Consider the following 22,486-nt stretch of genomic DNA (forward strand, 5'->3'; position numbering starts at 1 on the left):
CTCCATGATGTTGCCAGTTCTCCCAGATGTCTGCTCAGCTCTGAGGCCAAGGTTAAACAGCACCTCTTCCATGAAACACCCCTGATAGCCCCACACCCACAGCCAGACCGACACCCCTCCAGTCTTCAGTTCCTAACAAGGGAGCCCTACAAGGTGCTCTGCTCCCAGAGTCCTCTCTGATCCCGTTGTCAGTACCCATTCCCTAAGCCAGTGGTTCTCAACCACGGACAATTTTTCCCCTCCCTCGGGGACGTTGGCAATATCTGGAGACATTTTTGATGGTCATGATTTGAGGGGAGGTGTGCTCCTGGCAGGGGCTCATGGGTGGTGCAAATGATTAACATGCTCAACTGCTAACCAAAAGGCTGCAAGGTTTGAGTCCACCCACAGGCAGCTTGGAAGAAAGGCCTGGCAATCTACTTCCAAAAATCAGCCATTAAAAACCCTATGGAGCACAGTTCTACTCTGACACCCAGGGGGTTGCCATGAATTGGCATTGACTTGAAGGCAACTGGTTTGGTTTTGCTGGGTTTCTTTTTCTTTTTTTTTTTTTTTTGGTGCTACTGGCATCTAGTGGGTAGAGGCCAGGGATGCTGCTAAACATCCTGCAATGCACAGGACAGCGCCCACAACACAGAATGATCCAGCCCCAAATGTCAACAGTGCCGAGGCCGAGAACCCTACCCTCAGCTGATCCAGTGTGAGCTCCCTGAGGGAGGCCATACTTAGTAAGGTTGAGCTCCCAGGGCCCCAGCGCACAGGGTCTGGCAAGCAGTAGGCTCTCCACACGGGCAGGGGGTGGATCTAAAGAGAAGGACCCAATATTGGCCCCAAACAGCTGAGTCAGGAAGGCAAACACATGCCACGTGACCCTCCTCCACGGCAGACTACTTAGCCACGGCCCGGAACAACCGCGTGGAGAGTCTGTTCTGAGAGCGGCCTCACAGTTGTCAGGAGGCAGCCCAGGGATTGGGTGCTTGTTTTAGGTGGGCTCTTTAGTTCCTCTGAGGGAAAGTCCTGAATTGAGAAGAGGCCGCCACAGGCTGCTCCCCTCTGTCCGTCTCCCTTCCCTGAGGCTCGCCCCACCCCAGGCTCATGCTGCCTGTTCTGCTGCCCCTGGGCTTGCCCTCGCTCCACGACCCTCTTATCCTTTAAGCACAGTGCCTATGGCCCACAGTGCTTTTTAGGGACCTACAATAATATTTTAATTTTAATTTCTTTTAAAATCAGAAGAAAAAAGAATATAAAAATAGTGAATGTAAAAACAATGAATCCAACCTGGACTATATTTGTCTTTATACCAACGTAACCATAAAATATGATTTTTAATGTTTCTTAATGGAGAAGGGGCCCCCCAGAGGCAAAAGTGCTGAGAGACGGAATATACTAAGGGATGATGGCCAGACAATATGTAAAAACAGAACTCTGATCCACAGCCAGCAGCAACCAGTCCAGGAGGCCAAACCACAGCCTCTGGAGCAGTCGGCCCAAAACGGCCAGGAATTGATCAGTAACTGCCAGATTCCCTAGTCTTTGCCCTACTTCCAACTTAGGACCAGCCAGAGAAAGCCAAACATGCTCCCCTAACCGGTCAGGAGCTCTGCTGGCCAGTGGTTAAACCGCTCACTCGGCTGCTAACCAAAAGGTTGGCGGTTTGAATCCACCAGCAGTAGAATTGATTCTATAGCAGTGGTTTTTTTTTTTTTCTTAACCAATCGAACAGAGTCCCTGAGTGGTGCAAAAGAATTATGCACTTAGCTGCTAGCCAGAGGGTTGAGTCACCTAGAGGTGCCTGGGATGAAACGCCTGGCAGTCCACTTCCGAAAAATCAGCCATTGACAACTCTACGGTGCAAGTTCTACTCTGATACACTTACGGTCGCCATGGGAAGGAATCCATTCAACAACTGGTTTAACCAGTCACATAGGAGGCCCTGCTTCTAGTTAGCCCTCTCCCGGCTTTCCCATGCTGACAGCCTCCAGTCAGGGCATGCCAGGAGCCTTCCCTCGTTTCCACTATAAAACTTTCCCACTCCTCTGACTGCCTTTGAGCCTCTGCCAAACGCAAGTGACGGAGGCTGACTCCCTTGCTATAGCAAGCTCTGGATAAACAGCCTTTTCTTGTTCTCTTTAGGGTGGTGTCTCAGTCTCCCACGGCTGCCCTAGCAAAATACCACCAGGTGGGTGGCCTTCAAGAATAGAAACTCTCATACTCCTGGAGGCTCCAAGTCCAAATCAGATGGCGTGGATTCCTTCCGGGGGCTTCCAGAGAGGAGCTGTTCGTGGCTCCCTCCTGGTTTCTGGCGAGCGGGCGATCCCTGGGTTCCTGTGCTGTTTACAGGTGCATCTGCCTCCGTCGTCACATGGCTTCCCTCTGGGTGTGACTGTTTCCGTGTCTGTCCTGCTCTTCATAAAACGCTACTCAGAAGGGATTAGGATTAGGACCCACCCTCCTCCAGGGAGCCCGGGTGAGGCAGTGGTTAAGTGCTCAGCTACTAACTGAAAGGTCAGCGGTTTGAACCCACCAGCTGCTCCACGGGAGAAGGGTGTGGCAGTCTGCTCCCATAAAGATTTACAGCCTTGGAAACCCTGTGGGGCAGTTCTACTCTGTCCTATGCTATGAGTTGGAATCAACTTGACGGCAATGGCTTTGGGTTTGGTTTTCTACTCTGGTATGACTTCCTTAATTTAACTGATAACATCTTCAAAGAAAAGCTCTATTTCCCCAAACAAGGGCATATCCACCAGTGCAGATGTTAGGACTTCAGCATATCTTTTTGGAGGACACACTTCATCCAGAACAGGTGGTCTTCGTTTGTTTCCACTGCGCCTAGGTCCACAGAAGTCACGATGCCACCCTGCCTCGAAGGCTGCCCGGCACATCCTCCCAGCCCTACCTCTACAGCCATACCCTGTCAGTGCAATTTCCACCCCAAACCAGCTGTTATCGTCTCTTCATGGAAATTGCACCGAGAATCTACTGGAGACGCTCTGAATACCAACATAAATCTTAAGTATACCGACTTTGATGAATTTTCCTTGGGAAAGGGTTTTCCGGAATGGACTCCATTAAGTCAATTAATTCCTTGATCAATTTTCTACAAAACTAGTTAAGCTATTTCCAATGTTCTCCCTTTTTTACTTTCAGTTTACTGAAAATATTTTCAGTGGAATCAATTCTTTTCCAATTAAATTTTATATCAGAAATTTGGTTCATGGATGAAATTTTGTCAATATCAAATTTCACTGGTGACAGATAGCTTCTGCCATCGTGCATTTTCTTCTGTGACCTTTATTTCTACCAACTCCGTTTCCTGGGTCAAATTTTGTTCTAAATTTGTCAAGAACGTTTGATTCTTTCATGAGTTTTAGTAGATAATAAAGTCCCTGGGTGGTGCAATCAGTTAGTAAACTCTGCTGCTAACTAAAGGCTGGAGGTTTGAGTTGACCAGAGGTGCCTTGGAAGAAAGGCCTGGTGATCTATTACCGAAAAATCAACATTGAAAACCCTATGGAGTACAGTTCTATTCTGGCACGCATGGGGTCGTCATGAGTCAGAACTGACTAGAGGACAACTGGTTAAGGTGGGTCCTCTTGTTTTAAACAGTGATTTTCCCATTATGCCTCACAGCCTCTCAAAAGAAGGGGAGTAGCAACAGTATAAGTGCTCGGCTGCTAACTGAGAGGTTGACAGTTCCAAGCCACCCAGCCAATCCATGGAAGAAAGACCTGGCAATCTGCTCCCATAAAGAATACAGCCTAGGAAGCCCTATGAGACATTTCTATACTGTCACATGAGGTCGTTATGAATTGAAGATTGACTTGATATCCCTAACAACAACAAGGTGTCTGTATAACACGTTACAGTTGGCAAAGATCTTCAGGGTCGCTCCTAACATTTGCGGGGCCTGGGACAAGAGCAGAGCCCTGACGGTGGTTAGGAGCTCGGCTGCTAATCAAAAGGTCAGCAGTTCGAATCCACCAGCTGCTCCTTGGAAATCGTATGGAGCAGTTCTACTCTCTCCTATAGGGTTGCAATGAGTTGGAATTGACTTGACGGCAATGGGTTTGTGACAAGAGCATAAACTGAGGCCCATCTAACATACGTTTAAGTATTTAAAATATATTAATCAGGCTAACCTTAAAAGAAGAATATTTTGTCCTTCGAAAGACTACACACAATACACAGGAAGTCAGTACAACTGGACTAAACCAAAAGCTAAGAAGTTTCCTGAATACAACCAAACACTTTGAGGGACAGAGTAGCAGGGGAGGGGGTTTGGGGACCATGCTTTTAGGTGACATCTAGGTCAATTGGCATAACAAAGTTTGTTAAGAATATGTTCTGCATCCCACTTTGGTGAGCGGTGTCTGGGGTCTTAAAAGCTAGCGAGCGGCCATCTAAGATGCATCAATTGGTCCCAACTCCCCTGGAGCAAAGGACACCAAAGACACAAGGAAAATATTAGCACAAGAGACAGAAAGGGCCACATAAACCAGAGACTCCATCAGCCTGAGACCAGAAGAACTAGATGGTGCCCGGCTACCGCCAATGGCTGCCCTGACAGGGAACACAACAGAGAGTCCCTGACAGAGCTGTAGAAAAGTGGGGTACAGAACTCAAATTCTAGTAAAAAGACTGACTGAGACTGGAGGGACCCCAGAAGACATGGCCCCCAGACTCTCCGTTAGCCCAAAACTAAAACCATTTCCAAAGCCAACTCTTCAGACAAAGATTAGACTGGACTATAAGACATAAAATGATACTTGTGAAGAGAGTGCTTCTTAGCTCAAGTAGCTACATGAGGCTAAATGGGAAGCTCCTATCCAGAGGCGAGATGAGAAGGCAGAAAGGGACAGGAGTTGGTTGAACAGACACAGGAAATCCGGGGTGGAAAGGAGGAGTGTGCTGTCACTGTATTGGTAGTGCAACTAGGGTCCCATAGCAGTGTGTGTATAAAGTTTTGTATGAGAAACTAACTTGAACTGTAAACCTTCATTTGAAGCACAATTTAAAAAAAAGAAGGAAAGAAAGAAAGATCCTATTTCCCCAAACAATAAGCTCACTGTTTGGTTCAGCTGATGTTTTTTCATAGCGAGACTTTCCCAGTGAAGGAAGCAGTATGTTGATTTACATTCTTTGTGTAGCACTGAGAATCCTTATAGTATTTCTTAAGTTCTTCTTTCAAAATTTTCATTTCTGGGGTATTATAAGGAAAACCAGAAATACCAGTACTTTGCTCATTTGTCCAACCCTCTCTTCAGTTGAGATTCTGCCTTGATCTATAATCTCTATAAACAGGACTATTTGAATGAATCTATTCCTGTATATCCATAGGAGCATTTCATTTCTTTGTTCTAATTTCCTTATATTTTATGGTAATATCACTTTTATTACATATTTTATATGTAAGTTCTTCGAATTTATAAAGAAAAACATTATCTCTGAAATTTAAAAAATACATTTAATCCTTTAAAAATGACAGCAAATTTAGATCTGTTTGGTTTTTTTAAATAACCTTTTGCTAACATTATTAATAGCAAGCAACAGTTCATACCAAATAATTATGGATAGCACAAATCTCACATCATTTTGTGTCGTTCTGTCAAAGACCCTGATTTGCTCTTTATTTGAGAATCTGCTGCCGTTTCACTGAACTCTGCTAGTCGTTTTGTATCTTGTCCAAATTTCATCCGATTGCTTTAAGAGCATTTCGTTGGCATCCCCGTCAGTGTCTGCGACCGGTTGTAAGGTCAAATTTGATATGTGTTTCATCAAGATGTTCTATCTTGGGACAGATCCAGAATACGTCATATACAATCATTGAATTGTCCAAGGAATGTCACTGCGTCGGCACAGCTGAGGCCACATTTCCGTGTAAGAATTCAAATCATACACTGTACGCAGCACAGAGAATGCGTCTACATTTTGGTCGATACACGTTTTCCTTTACAACCACGTTAGTGGCATCATCACAGGGATGCCCTTCACGATAACAGTCAGTGTCTAAAATTGAAAGCTCTTTGTTCAGTTTCTCACTTCAATCAAAAACTTTAGTTTTTACAAAAGGTATAAAACCAATGAAATACTCTTAAATCTCAACTTTCTTTTTTTCTTTCCCTGTAGTTCAACAACTCACATATGTTAGTCATTCAACATGACTTTTGTCCCTGATACAACCTAGTTGAACTGAATGATAATTACTTGTTAAATTTTTTATGCACAGTTTCTTCTCCTGCCTTTTACTCACCAAGTTCATAATCTCATTTGGAATTCTCCATCCTAGAGAATTATTTGTTTCATCTTTTTTTTTAATCCATCTTACATGTTTGGCTATTTAGCATCAACATTTAAAGTCATTTCTACTAAACCTAGAGTTTTTAAAAATAGATTATGCCATTAGTGCCCCCCACCCAGTAAAAACATCGTTTGGCTGAATACAGGGCACATAATTTATTATTTTAAGAACATTCTTTCAACCTGGAACTGAAGCTATTCCCGGAGACCACCTTCCAGCCAAACAATAGACAAGCCCCTAAGATAAACAATAACACCCGAGACGAACGGGCTCCTTAGAACAATCAATTATAGGAGATCAAAAGGGCAATATTTGCCCAAAAGCAAAGATGAGAGGGCAGGAAGGGACAGAAAATCAAGATGAAAGGAAACGGGGAACCCAGGGCGGAAGTGGGGAGAGTGCTGACATGTTATGGGAATGAAACCAAGGCCATGACACATTTCATGTACGAACTGTCTAATAAGAATCTAATTTGCGCTATCGGCTTTCACCTAATGCACAATTTAAAAAGAAAATCCCTTCAATGTTTTCTGTTGGTGTTTATTTGTCTTTATTGAACGCTCTGTGCTTAGCTGTTTATTCAGTCCCTTTCTTGGGTTCTAGTAATTGTTGTTTTGTTTTTTGTGGTGGAGGGGTGTGATATAGGTGAAATCTGCTCACTTTTATTGTTTGCAGTTTTTAAAAATGTAAGCAGACTACCTCTTTCAAACTTTTTATTTTTCTTTTTGGCCTTTTCTTTTTCCCAAGCTCCACTTTCACAACTTCTGTATCAAAATCTCCAGTTGTACTCATTCTCAGTGAGCCAGGGGACGAAAAATGAAATCAAATACAGTCAGTGTCTGAAATCCAAAGGCATTGTCATCATACAAAGGTAAATTAAATTAGTTATCAAAAAGTTAACTATTTTGAAAACATGTGGAAATGATTTTCTGTTTTCTGAAATATTCAAAATTACCTAGTAAATTTAAGAGGCAAACTATAAACGATAAGGAATAAATATCGTAAATTAAAAATTATTTAAGTAGACCTGCGATTCTCAATTTAATATGTTTTAAATTCTAATGAAATCTTGTTAAGTATTTTTACAAAACTAGAACTACTTGTGATTCTAGAACATTCCGTGTTGGCCTAGTTGGCAATGTAAGGAATGATATCACATCTCCTTTAAGAAACCTTTCCTGATGATTGACACATCATGTTTGCTGAATAACAATAATTGCTAACATTTAGTAAGTGCTTATTATATGTCCTAACAGCCCTAAGAAGTAGGAGGGATTATCCATTTTTTGGGTGGGAGGAGCTGGGACAACAGAATCTAAGGATTCATCCAAGTGTACTCAGCTAGTGAGAGGGTTTGAACTAGGCTTCTCTGAGTCCAAGCAGACATTCCTAAACATTATCCAACACCACGGACTCCAGCCCCTGCCCCATCCCAGGGAAGGTCCACAGGGGAGGACTCGTCAACTCTGAGCAGGCAGATGGCCCCCAAGCCCAGGGTTTTGTCTGTCTTTGCACGGATGTCAAGTAACTACTTCTCCTGACTCCTTCGGGCCCTTGAGGCTGGGGTCCTGCAGGCCCGAGCTTGAGGGTCTACGGGCACAGAGTGGGGGCCAGAGATTGGCCCCATACTACCACCGCTACAAAGACCAGGGCTCAGCCACTTCCTGAACTGGCATGAGGGCGCCACCTGCAGGCCAATGGGGACCGCTCCCAAGCACGACTGTGGGCATCAGAGGGAGAACAGAGCCTGAAAGAGGCTGGGTCAGGCCCAAGGTGGATTCCGTGGGGAAGGAAATCTGTGCAAAGCACAGCCAGGAGAGACCTAGCCCCCATCCCCTACCCTCCCACCATCTCTCAGTTATCCCTTCCATTCCTTTCCTTGGCAGAGGGAAAGTTTTTTCCAGTGTCTAACCTCAATCCCTTAGACTGCAATGGAGGCTCTTTTCACCTCAGACAAATAGACGATAGGGCAACCCCACGCAGTCTTTGTAGCTGCTTCCCAGGGCTTCCCAGAGACACAGCTCCCTGGGAAGCCATCAAGGAGTTCCTGTCCGCTTCCAGCCAGCCCTGTCCCTCACCCCTGACTCCCACTCAGGCCCGTTGCCCTGCCCTAGGACAGCACCTCCATTTGTATGTAAGTGCGCATTGGTCTAGAACCACCTCCGCAGTGTTCACACCGACCCGGTGAGGCTAGGGTGGTTACTGTGCTTTCAGATGAGGAAACCGAGGCCCAGGGAGATGGTTTGACTGGTTTTAGAGAGAATCAGAAGCGCTGGTGGCGACGCGGTTAAGAGATCTGGCTGCTAACCAAAAGGTTGGCAGTGCGAATGCACCAGCCACTCCCTGGAAACCCGATGGGGCAGGTCTACTCTGTCCAATAGGGTCGCTGTGAGTCGACATGGACTCAATGGCACACAACAACAAGAAGAGAGAATCGGGGACAGGCTAGGAGCAGAGTGGAGCTCTCTTGATCTCAAGCCCAGGGCATTCCTTGCCAAGCCACTGCCTCCCTTTGTGAAAATCGAATGTCGTGCAAACACAGATTCCTGTGTCCATCTGTGTGAGGTGGGGATGTGCTTGGGGCCTTGCATCCAGGCCCTGGGGGCACATTCCGGCGCTTTGTCCACGTGTGTGAATGAATGGGACAATTGAACATCTATTTGCAAAACAAAACAAAAGGACCTCACAGACCCCACACAAAAATTAACTCAAAATGGATCCCAGTCCTAAATGAAACTATAAAACTTCTAGAAGATATAGGAGGAAAGATATGTGACTTGGGGTTAGGCAAAGAGTTCTTAGGTACCAAAAGCATAATCTGTAAAAGAAAAAATCGATAAATTGGACCATCAAAATTAAAAATGTTTGCAAAAGACACTGAGAATGAAAACATTTACAATCACATCTCAGACCAAGACTTGTCTCAAGAATACACAAAGGACCCAACAAAAGGAAAACAAACAACGCAGTTAAAACATGAGCCAAAGATCCGAACAGCTACTTCCCCAAAGGAGAAATGCAGATGGCAACTAAACATATGAAAACACGCTCAACCTCACTGTCTTAGGGCAATGCAAAATCAGACCCACGAAACAACCTAAATACTAAAAAAAAAAAAAAACGCATTAGATAAATAAATTATGGTGCGTTTGTCCAAAAGCATATTACCTAGCCTTCAAAATTTGTATGTTGCACTTCAAAGTAACATGAAAAATACTGATGGAACAAGATATTAAGCAAACGAAACATAAAAATATATACAGTATCATCCCAGACTTGAAGGTACATTGTGTGTTTGTGTGTGTCTTGGACACACGTTTTAAATAAAGACTGAAATACATAAAAATAAAATAGGGCTCATTTCTGGGTGTGGCGATTGTACGAGATTTCATTTTCTTCTTTATACTTTTCAGAATTTTCCAAAATTTTTTTCCAACATACATATACGGTATCACTTTTCTAAAGGAACTAAGTAGAGAGAGAAAAAAAGTGAACGCACGTCTGAGCCCTAAGGCCTCCCTAACCCGGCAACCTTTCTCATCAGTGGGGTCCTGCAGAGCTCCCAGCGCAACTTGTGTGCGTTTTTCTTCCCTGTAGCCTATCCAGAGCCCCCTTTAGGCCCTCAGCTCTTGGCACTTCCTTCCCAGAACACCTTCCTTCCCAGAACACCATCCTTCCCTGGCTGCTCTCTGCCTGCCCCCTGGCTGCTGCTCCACCGCCTTTGCTGGCTCTCCTGCAGCCCCGCCTACCATGGCCTTTCCACGCCCTTTTCATTCCTGATCTTTCCTTCTTCTGTCCCTGTGGGATTTCATTCATTCAGTGGCAGCAGCAAGGACACCCAAGACACCCACATCACTTCCTCACAAGCTCCTCATGCATTTCATTCATCGATTCATTCATTCATTCAATAGATGTTTATTTCGCATCTATTTCAGGCACCGCTGCAGGCCCTGGGGACCCCGCAGTGACCACAACAGCAGAGGTCCCGCTCTCAGGGACCTGACATGCTCAGGAGTCGAGCAATAAACACATCGACAGATAAATGGACGCGTGAACTTCAGAACCTGCATTTTAACCAGATCCCCAGGACAGTTGTATGCACATTGAAGTTTGAGAACCACTGCTTTTCAAGAAGCCCTCGTGGCGCAGTTCTGCTGCTAACCGAAAGGTCGGCGGTTCAAACCCACCAGCCATTCTTCAGGAGAAAGATGTAGCAATCTGTTTCCACAAAGACTGCAGCCTTAGGAAGCCTGTGGGGCAGTTCTGCTCTGCTCTATAGGGCCCCTGTGAGTTGGAATGACTCAACAGCAATGAGTTTTTGTTTGCTTGTTTATTCTGCCCCAAAGGAGCCCTGGTGGTGCAATGGTTGAGTGCTTGGCTGCTAACCAAAAGGTTGGTAGTTTGAGCCCATCCAGTGGCTCCGAAGGAGAAAAGCCCTGGAGATTTGCTCCCATAAAGATTAGAGCCTAGAAAACCCTATGGGGCAATTCTAGTTCTGCTCTGTCCTGTAGGGTCGCTGTGAATCAGAATCGACTTGACGGCAGTGGGTTTGGTTTGACTCTTCACCAGTAGCTCTCCAAGTGGGGTCCCAACAAGTGGCCTCAGCATTTCCTGGAAGCTTGTTAGAAATGCAAATTCTCAGCCCCACTGCAGACCTACAGAACTAGAATCTCTGTGGGTGGGGCCCAGGGGATGCTGCCATGGCCCCTAAAAGGGCTCCTTGAGCTTGGGTTCCACTTTGCATTCACCTTGAAATTTGTGTTAGTTTCCTATTGCTGCTGTGACAAGCTATCAAATCTTAGTGACTTAAAACAACACAATTTTCTTATCTTATAGTTCTGGAAGTCAGAAGTCCAAAATCAGTTTTATTGGGCTAAGGTCAAGGCATAGGCAGGGCTGTGTTCCTTCTGGAGGCTGTAAGGGAGAATTTGTTCCTCGCCTTTTCCAGCTTCTAGAGGCTGCGTGGGGACATCAGTGGTTTGGTGGTAGAAGTCTCACCTTTCATGCAGGAGACAGGTGAATTTCCAGCCAATGCACCTGACGCAGAGCCACCACCTGTCAGTGGAGGCTTGCATGTTCCTATGATGCTGAACAGGTTTCAGTGGAGCTTCCAGACCAACACAGACTAGGAAGAAAGGCCTGGTGATCTACTTCCAAAAATCAGCCAATGAAAACCCTAGGGATCACAGAAATCCAAGCCACAATCGATCATGCCCATGGCACAGGACATGGTAGCGTTTTGTTCTTGTTGTGCATGGGGTCGCCATAAGGCAGGGGGTCAGCTCCAGAAGCTGCCTGCTCGTGGCCACATCACTCCGATCCCTGCTGCTGTCGTCACATCTCCTTCTCTGACTCTGACGCTCTTGCCTCTCTCTAACAAGGACCCTGTGATTACATTGGGCCCGCGTGGATAATCCAGGGTGATCTCCCCATCTCAAGATCCTTAACTCCATCACACCTGCAAAGTCTCTTGTGCCAGATACAGTAGCACATTCACACAGGTTCTGGGTATTAAGGCGTAGACCTCTTTGGGGGCCATTGTTCAGCCTACTGCAGCATCTCTTGTGCTCGGGGCAGTGCCTACCACAGAACAGATGCTCAGCAAGGGTCTGTAGAGAGAATGAAGGAGAGAATGAATGAAGAAAGAAATCAGGAATGGATGAAGCCTCCACCCTGAGAGCCCTGGCCCAGTTGTGAGCATCTGCCCTGGTCCAGAGGTGATGGGACTCCACAACACTCCTCAGCGCATTGGTCCTTGAATTCAAGTGGACAAGTGCAGCGGGCAGCCGGTGAGCCAGGCTCAAAATTGAGACTCTGATGGTTTCCATCCAGGCCCAGAGGCAGCATTTACCAGGCATTCCGGAGGCCGGACCAGAAATCAGAAGGTAGGATGGGAGGGGGTTACTGGGGTGCCATCTGGGGTCAAAAAGAGAGCATGGACTTTGGGTTCAAGTGTTGGCAAATGGCTCTTCCATGTGCCAGGTGAACGATCTTGAACAAACCACTCAACCACTCTGACCCTCAGTTACTTATCTGTGATACGGGATGATAACATGGGCCCCACCAGGCTGTCTGGAGAATTGGCGATGATGGCCCTGGAGTGGTAAGTGAGGGCAAAGCTGCTGCTGATAAAGTAGCTAAATGAGGAGGCATTGCCCGGGCCTGGCAGGTGGGTGGGTGGGGTGCTGACTTCACTGCCAGGTTGCCTGGCTGTCAGCCCACTGGCTCCCAGCCTTACAGGCTTGGGCTTGAATCAGGCCTTAGGACTCACATGGCCTTTCCTCTCGTGCGATTCGCTGACTTCCTGTAGTCATTCATTCCTCTCATGCGATTCGCTGACTCCCTGTAGTCATTCATTACAGAGGAGCTGAGCTCAGAGAAGGGAGGTGTCCTTAGGGCCCTGATGGTCTTGGGGGCCTCCCTGAGCACCCCAAGGTGGGGCAGAAAATGCTCGGATCTTGGGGAGGAAGCCTGGTCTCCAATACTCCTTGACCCTTTAAGTCTCAGTTTCCCCATCCGTAAGCAGGGATGATGCAATCTGTCCCATCTTCCAACTGGCTCTTGGTGCTGTGGATCTGCCAGGGAGGAGAATGTATAAGGTGGGTGCGGACCAGGGGAACAGAGGAGCCGAAGGTGCCAGCAATAGAAAGAAGCTCTGTCTAGAAGCTTCTGATCTGGGGGTTGTGATGTGAGCCTGAGAAAGAACTGCTGGTCATTTAGTCAGACTCGGGAATCCTATGATAAGGACGCTAATGTTCTGTCATTAAGGACACCAGCTTGGGGCTAAATAAAATACTTACACAACCTTTGATTACCTTCTCCCTCTCTTTAGCAACTCCCTCCCCATGCTAAAATATTTAGCAGGGATGTCAGAAGTCTTCGCAAGCATGACCGTGGTTCAGAAAGTTACTTCATAGTAAAGAAGGTTGTGAAAGGTGCTTTTAGCCAATTTCCACTTTGTTAGGGCAGGACAATCCATGTGGAGCCATCAGACCAGAGTGTTAGAAGCAGACAGTGCACTTGGATCTTTGAAAAAACCAAACTGAACCCGCTGCCGTCCAGTCGATTCTGACTCATGGCGACCCCATGTGTTACAGAGTAGAACTGCTCCATACAGTTTTCTTAGCTGTAATCTTTACAGAAGCAGATCGCCAGGCCTTTCTTCCGTGGTGCTCCTGGGTGGGTTCAAATCACCAATCTTCAGATTAGTAGTCAAGCGAACACCCTTTGCATCACCCAGGGACCTATGGACCTTTAAAAGGAAACAAAATAAACCTCGTAGGGTAGGTGTGAGACAGGCTGGACCCAAAGGAACTCCTAGTATACATGTCAGATGTTTTTAGGTGCCATCCATTTGGCCCATCAGCCTCCAAAATTGTTACACAAAAATTTGGAGGAGGAAGGTTCCCCTAGTAGAGCAGATGGCAGATTGATGCGCTGCTTAATTCATGGAGGACCCAGGCAGGTGACTTGCCGGTTTAGGATCTTACTTTTCCTATGATAGCTAACAGATCTCTGCAGTCCCTTCCAGTCTAATGTATTGTAATATATGAAACTGACTAGCAGTACTCCCTATTTCCCAAATGAAAGTGGACTAAGGGCCTGCTTCTAACATTATTTGAATAATCACCATTTTTGCTGCAGGGATGTGATCCTGAGAAAGCCTCAAGATTGGCTGGTTAATGGGAATCGGAGTCATATTTTGAATGTTAGCTATAGGGTATATACGGTAAAACCCTTGGAAGCCGGAACCTGTGTAAGGCAGAAACCTGTGAGAGCAGGAAAACGAGAATATTCTCCACTAACAGAGCATGAAAGAAAAGCGGTAAGCCTGCACCCTGTCAAAGGTGGAAAGCTTTCAAGACCCAAAAAAACAAGGCTGTCTTGTGGAGTTCTGGCTCTCACAGTTTTCACTCACTGTGTTGGGGTGAATCTCGGAGCAGACGTGCTTCAAGAAAAACAGTATGTAGATTTATTTAATTTTTGAAAATCTATATGTACCCCTTGGTTATTAAGAGAAGCAGGAGTCTCTGGGTGGTGTAAACTCAACTGCTAACCGACAGGTTGGAGGTTCGAGTCCACCCAGAGGTGCCTTGGAAGAAAGGTCTGGTGATCTACTTCCAAAGGATCAGCTGTTGAAAACCCTGTGGAGCACAGTTCCACTCTGACACACAGGGGTCACCATAAGCCAGGGCCGCCATGAGTCAGAGTCCACTCAGTCGGGGTCACCATGGTCAGAGTCGACTCAACAGCAACTGGTTACAACACAGTAATTGCGAGTACAAACTTCAGACCAGCTCCGGATTGGAGGCCCAGCTCTGTGACCTTGGGCAAGTCACAGCCTCAGCTTTCCAATCTATGAAGTGGGGCTAATAAAAGACATGGTTTTGGTGAGCCTTAAAAGAGATATTGCACATATGAAGCTCTTGGCACCTGGCCCGCAGTAAGAGCTTGGTAAATGTTGGTTATTATTATCACTTTACGGAGCTCTGGTAGCACAATGGTTAAGCGCTCAGCTGCTAACTGCAAGGTTGGTGATTCAAACCCACCTGCAACTCCACAGGAGGAAAGACTTAGTGGTCTGGTCCCATAGATATTACAGCCTAGGAAACCCTGGTAAGCCACGGTATTTCCAATCTCCTCATATGCGTGCGAAAGCTGGACAATGAATAATGAAGACCAAAGAAGGATTGATGCCTTTGAGTTATGGTGTTGGCCAAGAACAGCGAATATACTCTGCACTGTCAGAAGAACAAACAAATCTGTCTTGGAAGAAGTACAGCCAGAGTGCGCCTTGGAAGCAAGGATGGTGAGACTTTGTCTCGAGTACTTTGGATATGTTATCAGGAGGAACCAGTCCCTGGAGAATGGTATCATGCTTGGTAAAGTAGAAGGTCAGTGATAAAGAGGAAGACCCTCAATGAGATGGATTGACACAGTGGCTGCAACGATGGGCTCAAACCTGACAATGATTATGAGGGTGGCGCAGGACCAGGCAGTGTTGCGTTGTGCAATACATAGGGTTGCTATGAGTTGGAACCGACTCAACGGCACCTAACGACAACCACGACAGGAAACCCTATGGTGCAGTTCTAGTCTGTCCTCTGGGGTCACTGTGAGTTGGAATCGCCTTGATGGGACGCAACAAACAACAATTATCACTTTAAACCCTCAAGTCAGAGCAAAGCCTTCCCCCTTCTGCTAGATGTTTTCTGTAAATCTGGACATCCACACCTTGAGGAGATGGTGTGCGTCACAGGGCCCACTAGCCGTCCCCTGGTCGGGCCGCCCCACGGCGCCAGGCCGGGCCCGAGGGCAGCAGCAAGGGCACTCTGGCTGCCCCTCGGAAAGCTCCTGAGCCGGGTGGGGCCAGAGAAAACAGCACGGCTTCCTCCAGCCTTTCCTGAGAACAACTTCAAAACGTCCACAGCCAGACTTTTCTAAGCTTCAGGCCCAGCGCCAAGTCCCTCTTCCCTGGGGTCAGTACCCCCGCCCAGCCCTATTTCTAGAAGTGTCCTCCCCCACCCAGCCTCCCGCTGAGGAGGCTCTGAATCGTACTGGGTCACCTCTCCCCTCCTCTACCCACAGAAAGATCCAAAAACAGAGCAGAGAAGGACCCTACCCTTGGCTGAGGCCCGCCTGGATTCAGCTCTCAGTCCTGCCTTTCGCTAGCTGTGGTACCCTCAGCACCTTTCCCTGCCCCTCAGTATCCCCATCTGTAAAATGGGGAAACAATACTGACTCTGCAGGTATTATTATTGAATACAACGATGTCCAATAACGTGAGGCTCGGGGCCTGAGCTACCTGAAAGCTCTCCAGTAATGTGCGTCGGCTTCCTCTCTGGCCCCACAAGGAGGGTACACTGAACTTAGCAGGCTGGGGGCATCTGGTGGGTGAGTGTGTGGAGAAGGGGGCTTATCTAAAGTGCTCTCAGGGCCTTCTGGCCTGTGAAATAGCTCCGTCCCCCTGGCCTGAATACTGCTGTTGGTTTACAGCTCTGGTCTTCTCTGAAATGCAAATACTCCAGGGAGGTGGCCCACATTAGGACCTGTGCTCATTTACACCTGTGCTTGAATAGGTGTCTTCAAGAAACTTCCCTGAACACAGGGCTAATAATAATAGTAATTACAGTCATTATATTCTCATATCAAACAACCGATGTCCCAACTCTTATTAAACACAACCGATGTCTCAACAATACCAGAAATCAGAAAAAAGAATCACCCACAATCCTCCGAACCCATGAACAGGCATTTCTGCTTTTTTTTCTTTTCCAATTCCCCTCCGGTCCTTGCACCTGCGCGGATACAGGTTTCTCACAGCTGGGAGAGTGCCCGATGGAGTTCTGCATTCAGCACTACATCAGCAGCATTTTTCCGTGTTGCAACAGAGTGCTCACAATTAGCTTTTAAAATGGGTGAGCTGTTGTTTACTTCCCCAGTGTGGCAGAGCTGGGCATTTAGGGTGCTTCCAGTTTCCTGTGACTGGACATAATGCTGCAACTTTGTTCAAAGAGCTTTTACAAGGCTGGGGATGATTTCCTTAGGACAAGCTCTCAGGTGAGGGATTTCTGGGTTAAAGGTGATGGGTGTTCTGTGACTCTTGACAGAGAGCAGAGTAAAGGTTTTGCCTGGGTCTTGCAGAGCTGGGAGCCAAGGAAGGCCCTCTCCGGTCACGTTCACAGGGGAACTTTGGTGTGGGACGGTCTTCGAAGGCCTTTAGTCCCGGAGAAGAGGCAGCAGCTTCAGACAGAGAGCAGATACCCAGGCTGCCCAGGAGCCCCCATCCCAGCCCCAGCATCTGGCTCAGCCTCCGTGCCTCCAGCATCTGCAGCGTCCACGCCTAGTGCTGGGCTCAGGCGGCTGGAAGAAGGAGAAAACCAGGTGTAATATGATATCCCCCATGCTGTCTGCACCCGGTTTTGAGGCCTGGCTAGAAGCCGGTCAGTTCCAAGGAAATGACCTGTGTATAACTGATGAAGTCCCTGGGTCATGCAAATGGACAATGAGCTTGGCTGCTAATCAAAAGCTTGGAGGTTCAAGTCTACCCAGAGGTACCTTGGAAGAAAGGCCTGGTGATCTACTTCCAAAAGATCAGCCATTGGAAACCCTCTGGAGCACAGTTCTTCTCTGGCACCCATAGGGTCACCATGAGTAGGAGTCGATTCGATGAGTTTTCAATGGCTGATTTTTCAGAAGTAGATGGCTGGGTCTTGCCCCAAGGTACCTCTGGGTGGACTTGAACTTCCAAACTTTCAGTTAGCATCCAAGTGCATTAACCACTAAATCCCCTTCATAATCTCTGTCAGCTCTCTCACCTAAGCCACCCCAAATAAACCTTCACCTACATTAAAAAGTGTGCTTCTTTACTAATGTAGCTGCAAGAGCAGCCCCGTAGAGCTCCACCTGCAAGCAGGCAGATGCCTAAGCCCCTCTTACAAAGGAACTATGGGCCCTCAGCTGCTGTAAAGATACTGCCAGGGCCTGGGAAGTCGGCATTCGAGACAGAGGCAACCCTGCACACACCACACACCCACAGGTCCTTTCTAGGACACCTCTGCTGCTCTCTAAGCATCTTTACTCCTTGGGTCAAATGACTCTGCAGGCCCTTCAGGATTCTGCGGATCTCAATGAATACTGGCCTCGAGAGAGCCCATCTGGCACAGGGCGGGCCTGGTGGGCTTCCTTCAGGTGCCTGAGTGATGGGCTGGCCCTCTTGGTCTCTCCCCAGGCAGGCAGTTGTCTGACCCCTGAGCTAGACTCCTTGGCCTGACCCTGACCAAGGGGAGTCCCAGATGATGTGGACCACCCTCTCCCTCTCGGCCTCCTCCCCTCCACACACACTCTTTATGGGCCAGGCTCTCACACGCCTCCTCTCTAATCCTGCTCTCAGGACAGGACCCATGAGTAGGGACCCTCCATCCCAGGGGTGTTTGCCCACAGGGTCTGGGCTCTCCACGTGGAAGGCAAAGATCTGCTGCTTCCCTGGCAAAGGGCTGTCGGACATCAGGACCTGGGCACCGGCAGAGGGCCTGAGGGTACAGGAAAGACGAGGAGGAAGAAGAGGTGCTTCCTCTTTCTCTGAACACCTTCTCTGGAAGGGGTAGCTTCTCCACAGATGCGCCCGATGCAAAGATGTCAGGGGCATGAAGGGTGCTCCTGAAACAGTCACGTTCAGACCATGAGACAGTAGGACAGGAAGACAAAGTGGGTGCAGCCTCCCACTGAGTGCCCCCTGCCAGGCCCCCATGTGGCTTTAGTCTGCTTTCCTCTCCACAGCACATCCAGATGGAGAAGATGCTGGAGGAGGCTTTGCTCAGGCAGCTGGGACAGGTGAGAAATGGAGGGAAAGAGGAAAGGAGGAACCTGGCCACGCTGGGCCCCGGTGCCACTAGTAGGAGCAAAGGCGCTGTACTGGGTTGAACGATGTCTCCCAGGAAGATACGCCCGCATCCTAATCCCCAGAACCTGTGAGTGTGATCTTATTTGGAAAAAAGGTCTTTGTAGATGTAATTGTTAAGGATGTTGAGATCATCCTGGGTTTAGGGTGGGCCCCAGATGCAATGACAGGTGTCCTTATAAGAAGAAGGGAAGACATACAGACAGACACACAGAGGGAAGACAACCATGGGAAGATGAGGGTAGAGGTTGGAGTCATGCAGCCACAAGCCAAGAATACCTGGAGCCACAGGAAGCTAGAAGATGCAAGGAAAGATTCTTGCCTAGAGCCTTCAGAGAGCGGGGCCCTGCTGACCAGTCTGAGGCCACTCTTGAATGCAGCGTAGAGCACCTGAGATCCTCTCTTCTTTATGCCTGTTGTTAGGTGCCATAGCGTTGATTTTCGACTCACAGGAACTCTATGTGACACAGTAGAATTGCCCGATAGGGTTTTTCAGGCTGTAATCTTTATGGGAGCAGATAGCCAGGTCTTTCCCCCTCGGAGCAGCTGAGTAGGTTTGAACTGCCAACCTTTCGATTAACAGCCAAGTGCTTAACCATTGTGCCACCAGGGCTCTTTTCCTTATGCCTAGCTGATCTTATTAAGCTCTGTTTGCACAGATGACTGCCTACCTGTTTGCACAGCCTCAACCACTTTCCCTTTAAGAATTTATGTCTGAGAGGACAAGGTAACCTAGACTGAGAGGAACACACACACCCCTTTACAAGACGCGCAGCCGCAGAAAAACCTAATAAAGCAAGGTGCCCAACGGCAGGATTCAGGGCCCACAAAAAGGGCCTTAGGGATGATCCCCTGCAACCCACTCACTTGCAAAGGGGGAAACAGAAAGGGGCAGAGATTTGCTCAAGGTCACAGGCCTAAGTGGAGGATAGAGCCCAGCTCTCTGGACTCCCAGCCCAGGGCTCCCTGCGCTGTCTGCACGCTGGGCGAACAGGCAGTGCAGGAAGCCGGGGCAAGCAGAGAACCTGGAGCTGCAAAGTGGGGCCAAGAAGGTGTCCTGCCCACCTCCCCACCTGAGTCTGGGGGTGTTGTCCCAGGATTTTCCAGAGTGGATTTTCTAGGAGGGTGGGGGGAAGGGGTAGGTAGTAACTACAACCTGTTCCTTCAGCAGCTGGGGGGTAGACACAGAATTTGGGTGCCAGGAGCCAAACGTTTCTGCTTTGACCTCTGCGTGTCTTCACCTCGTATCACTGTGTCCTCTGGGTGGTAGGGGTCAGGCCCAGCACCTTCCAGTCTGGGGGCTTGTGACCCGGGAGGGGGAGCTCTGGGGGAAAGAGCGAGGAGTGGTAAGGACCACCGCCCTGGGCGCTGCAGAGAGAGAGGATTGGAACTGATGGCAGGGGCTAAGAACAGCCAAGAGCCTCTCCCACCCGGGAAGAGAACAGTGTGGGCTGGAGCTGCGAGTACCCAGTTGTTTTGTCTCTTTCCTTGTGCTCCACCCCATGCATTTTTCTGAGGGCACAGGCTCGGTGGTGGCCCTGCCCTCTAGGAGGCCTCCGGGTTCCCAGCCCTCAGCCTCTGCAGGTGGAGGGAATGGGCGTGGACTATATTAGCCGAAGGGTATAGGGGGTGAGGGGGCCTAAGCACACCCCCGGCTCCCTTTGGGCGCCTGGCCTCCCTTGCACCTCAGGCTGAGAGTGGTGAGGCAATCCTTTGGAGGTCACGGAGTCCTGGGGAGGTGGCATGTTGTTAGGTGCATGCCCCTGGAGAGGAGGGGCGCCCCACTGCTCTCGGCTCCTCCCCCGGGGCCGCCCCGCCCTGCGCGGGAGAGGACCAGGAGCCGGAACCCGCGAGGGTAGGCGAGCTGACCCGCCCGGCCAGGTGAAGCATCCGCGTGTCTGGGGGCCGCTACGGCCCCGGAGAAGTGTCCCCGTCTCCGGCCGGCCTGTGCCCTCTGCAGTGGACCCCCGTGACCCTCAGAACCCAGGTAACCGAGGGCGGGACTCCCTGGCCAGCGACCGCCCGCCGGTCCCCTCGCCATGCGCGTCCTCTCGCGCCATCCGGTCCAGGCGCACCCTCCCTCCGAGCTGCCACCCCTCTTGCTTCCTGGAGCCCAAGTGGTCGCTCCGAAGGCGGGTCTTGGAAAGTTTGCGCCGGGACGGCGCTGCGCCGGCCGGCGGGTGAAATGCAGCAACCCGCCCTTCGCCCGGCACCCCTCCGCCCAGCTCTCCTACAGCGCCAGGAGCCGGTGCGACGGTGGGCGCTGCTGTGGATGGAGAAGGGTCTCCGCGGAGACAGGGTGACTTTTGCCTTCTTACTTGTCCTGTCTCTCACTCCTCAGAGCGTTCGCGTGCTTACCCCACGCCCCCATCCCTTTAAGACAAACTCCTTGGATAGGGACTGCAGAGTTGGCGATTTCTTAGGCTTCCCGCCTCCTCGGACCAGATACACGATACAACTCCGGCCGAGCGAGACGGGGTGCGGGTGAGGGGAGGCCCTCTGCCCGTGGGGGTCCGTCTGGCCCTGTTGAAGCCACGGGAGTTCCCACCTTTCTTCCTTCTCCCCGCGGGCTACCGCCGGACTGGGCATCCATGTGCCCGGTCAGCATTTCCCAAGCACGGTCAGAGAGCACAGGGAAGAGGGTGGGCCGCAGCCCCCAGGGCAGAGAGCAAGAGCGCAATAAACCCTTGCTGCTTGGAGCAGAAGGGGCTTCCTCCAGCCCAGGTTGGGTGGAAGGCTCAGGTCAGCATGGGCATGGGGCGGGGAAGACCCTCTCTTTCCCCCGACATCTAGAGAGACAAGTGGGGAGAGGTCCCTGGATTTGAGAAGAGCGGATATTACATTCGTGATAGCACATTCGTGATCGTATTTTACCCTTAAAACAAACACTGAGGTAGTAGGTGTTAGCCCATTGACAGATGAGAAAAAAAAAAAAAATGAGACTCAAAGAGCAGTTTGCTGGAAAAGGGTGGTGGGTCTGGACCTCCAACCACAGTCTTCTAGAACCCGAAGACTCCTGCTGTGTCCGTGGTTCATCAGGGTTGGCTACTGCTTCTGCCGCCCTTGAAGTTCTTCCCGAGAAAGCGGGCGCGCCAGGAGAGGGCACCCCTCAAGCAGACATAAAGTCTGGTCAGGAATCTCCTCTGAGAGAGAGCCAGCTCCTTGCTAAGTGACTGGAACGGCAGGAGGGCAGGGACCTGCTTTGTTCTCTGCTGTAGCCATAGCGCCTGCACGCAGAAGGTGCTCCTCAGAACGGAATGAATTAACCTGTGACCGCAGAGATTCTTTCCCCTGCTGAGCAGAGGGCACTCACCGAAGCTGGCCCAGAAGGGTGCCCCCGCCCCTCCGTGCGCTCCTGGACCTCCTTCTTCACTTGGGGCAGTGTTTTGTTTTTAAACCAGTGGCACATCCAAAGTCCCATATGTTTTTCCAGACACACAGACTTTTTTTTTTTTAACGTTTTGTTGTGCTTTGGGTGAAAGTTTACATAGCAAATTAGTTTTCCAATTAATAATACATACACAAATTGTTCTGTGACGTTGGCTGCAATCCCCACTATGTGCCAGCACTCTCACCATTTCCTCCCTAGGTTCCCCGTTTCTGTTCATCACAAATCCCTGCCCCTTTCTGCCTTCTCATCTTTGATTTTGGGAAAACGTTGGGAACTGTAGAGGAAAATAGTTGATTGTTCTAAGCAGCACATTCTTCACAGGTGTTATTGTTTATTTTATTATTTGGCAGAAAGGTGGCCTCCAGGAGTGTCTTCAGTTTCAAGTTAGAAGATTGTC

At 49.0% G+C, this 22,486-nt stretch overlaps 1 protein-coding gene across 1 annotated transcript in view; it reads left to right on the plus strand.

Annotated features, from left to right (window-relative positions):
- The first annotated feature begins 20,737 nt into the window (after positions 1–20,737).
- The window catches only part of PAQR5 (progestin and adipoQ receptor family member 5), a 91,442-nt gene continuing 89,693 nt past the window's right edge, over positions 20,738–22,486 (plus strand). Inside the window, exon 1 of the mRNA XM_012555035.1 lies at positions 20,738–20,954. Within this exon, the coding sequence (XP_012410489.1) occupies positions 20,738–20,954 (217 nt within the window). The remainder of the gene's footprint in view (positions 20,955–22,486) is intronic.

Source organism: Trichechus manatus, unplaced genomic scaffold (genome assembly GCF_000243295.1).
Source record: "Trichechus manatus latirostris isolate Lorelei unplaced genomic scaffold, TriManLat1.0 scaffold00030, whole genome shotgun sequence".
Lineage (NCBI taxonomy): Eukaryota > Metazoa > Chordata > Mammalia > Sirenia > Trichechidae > Trichechus > Trichechus manatus.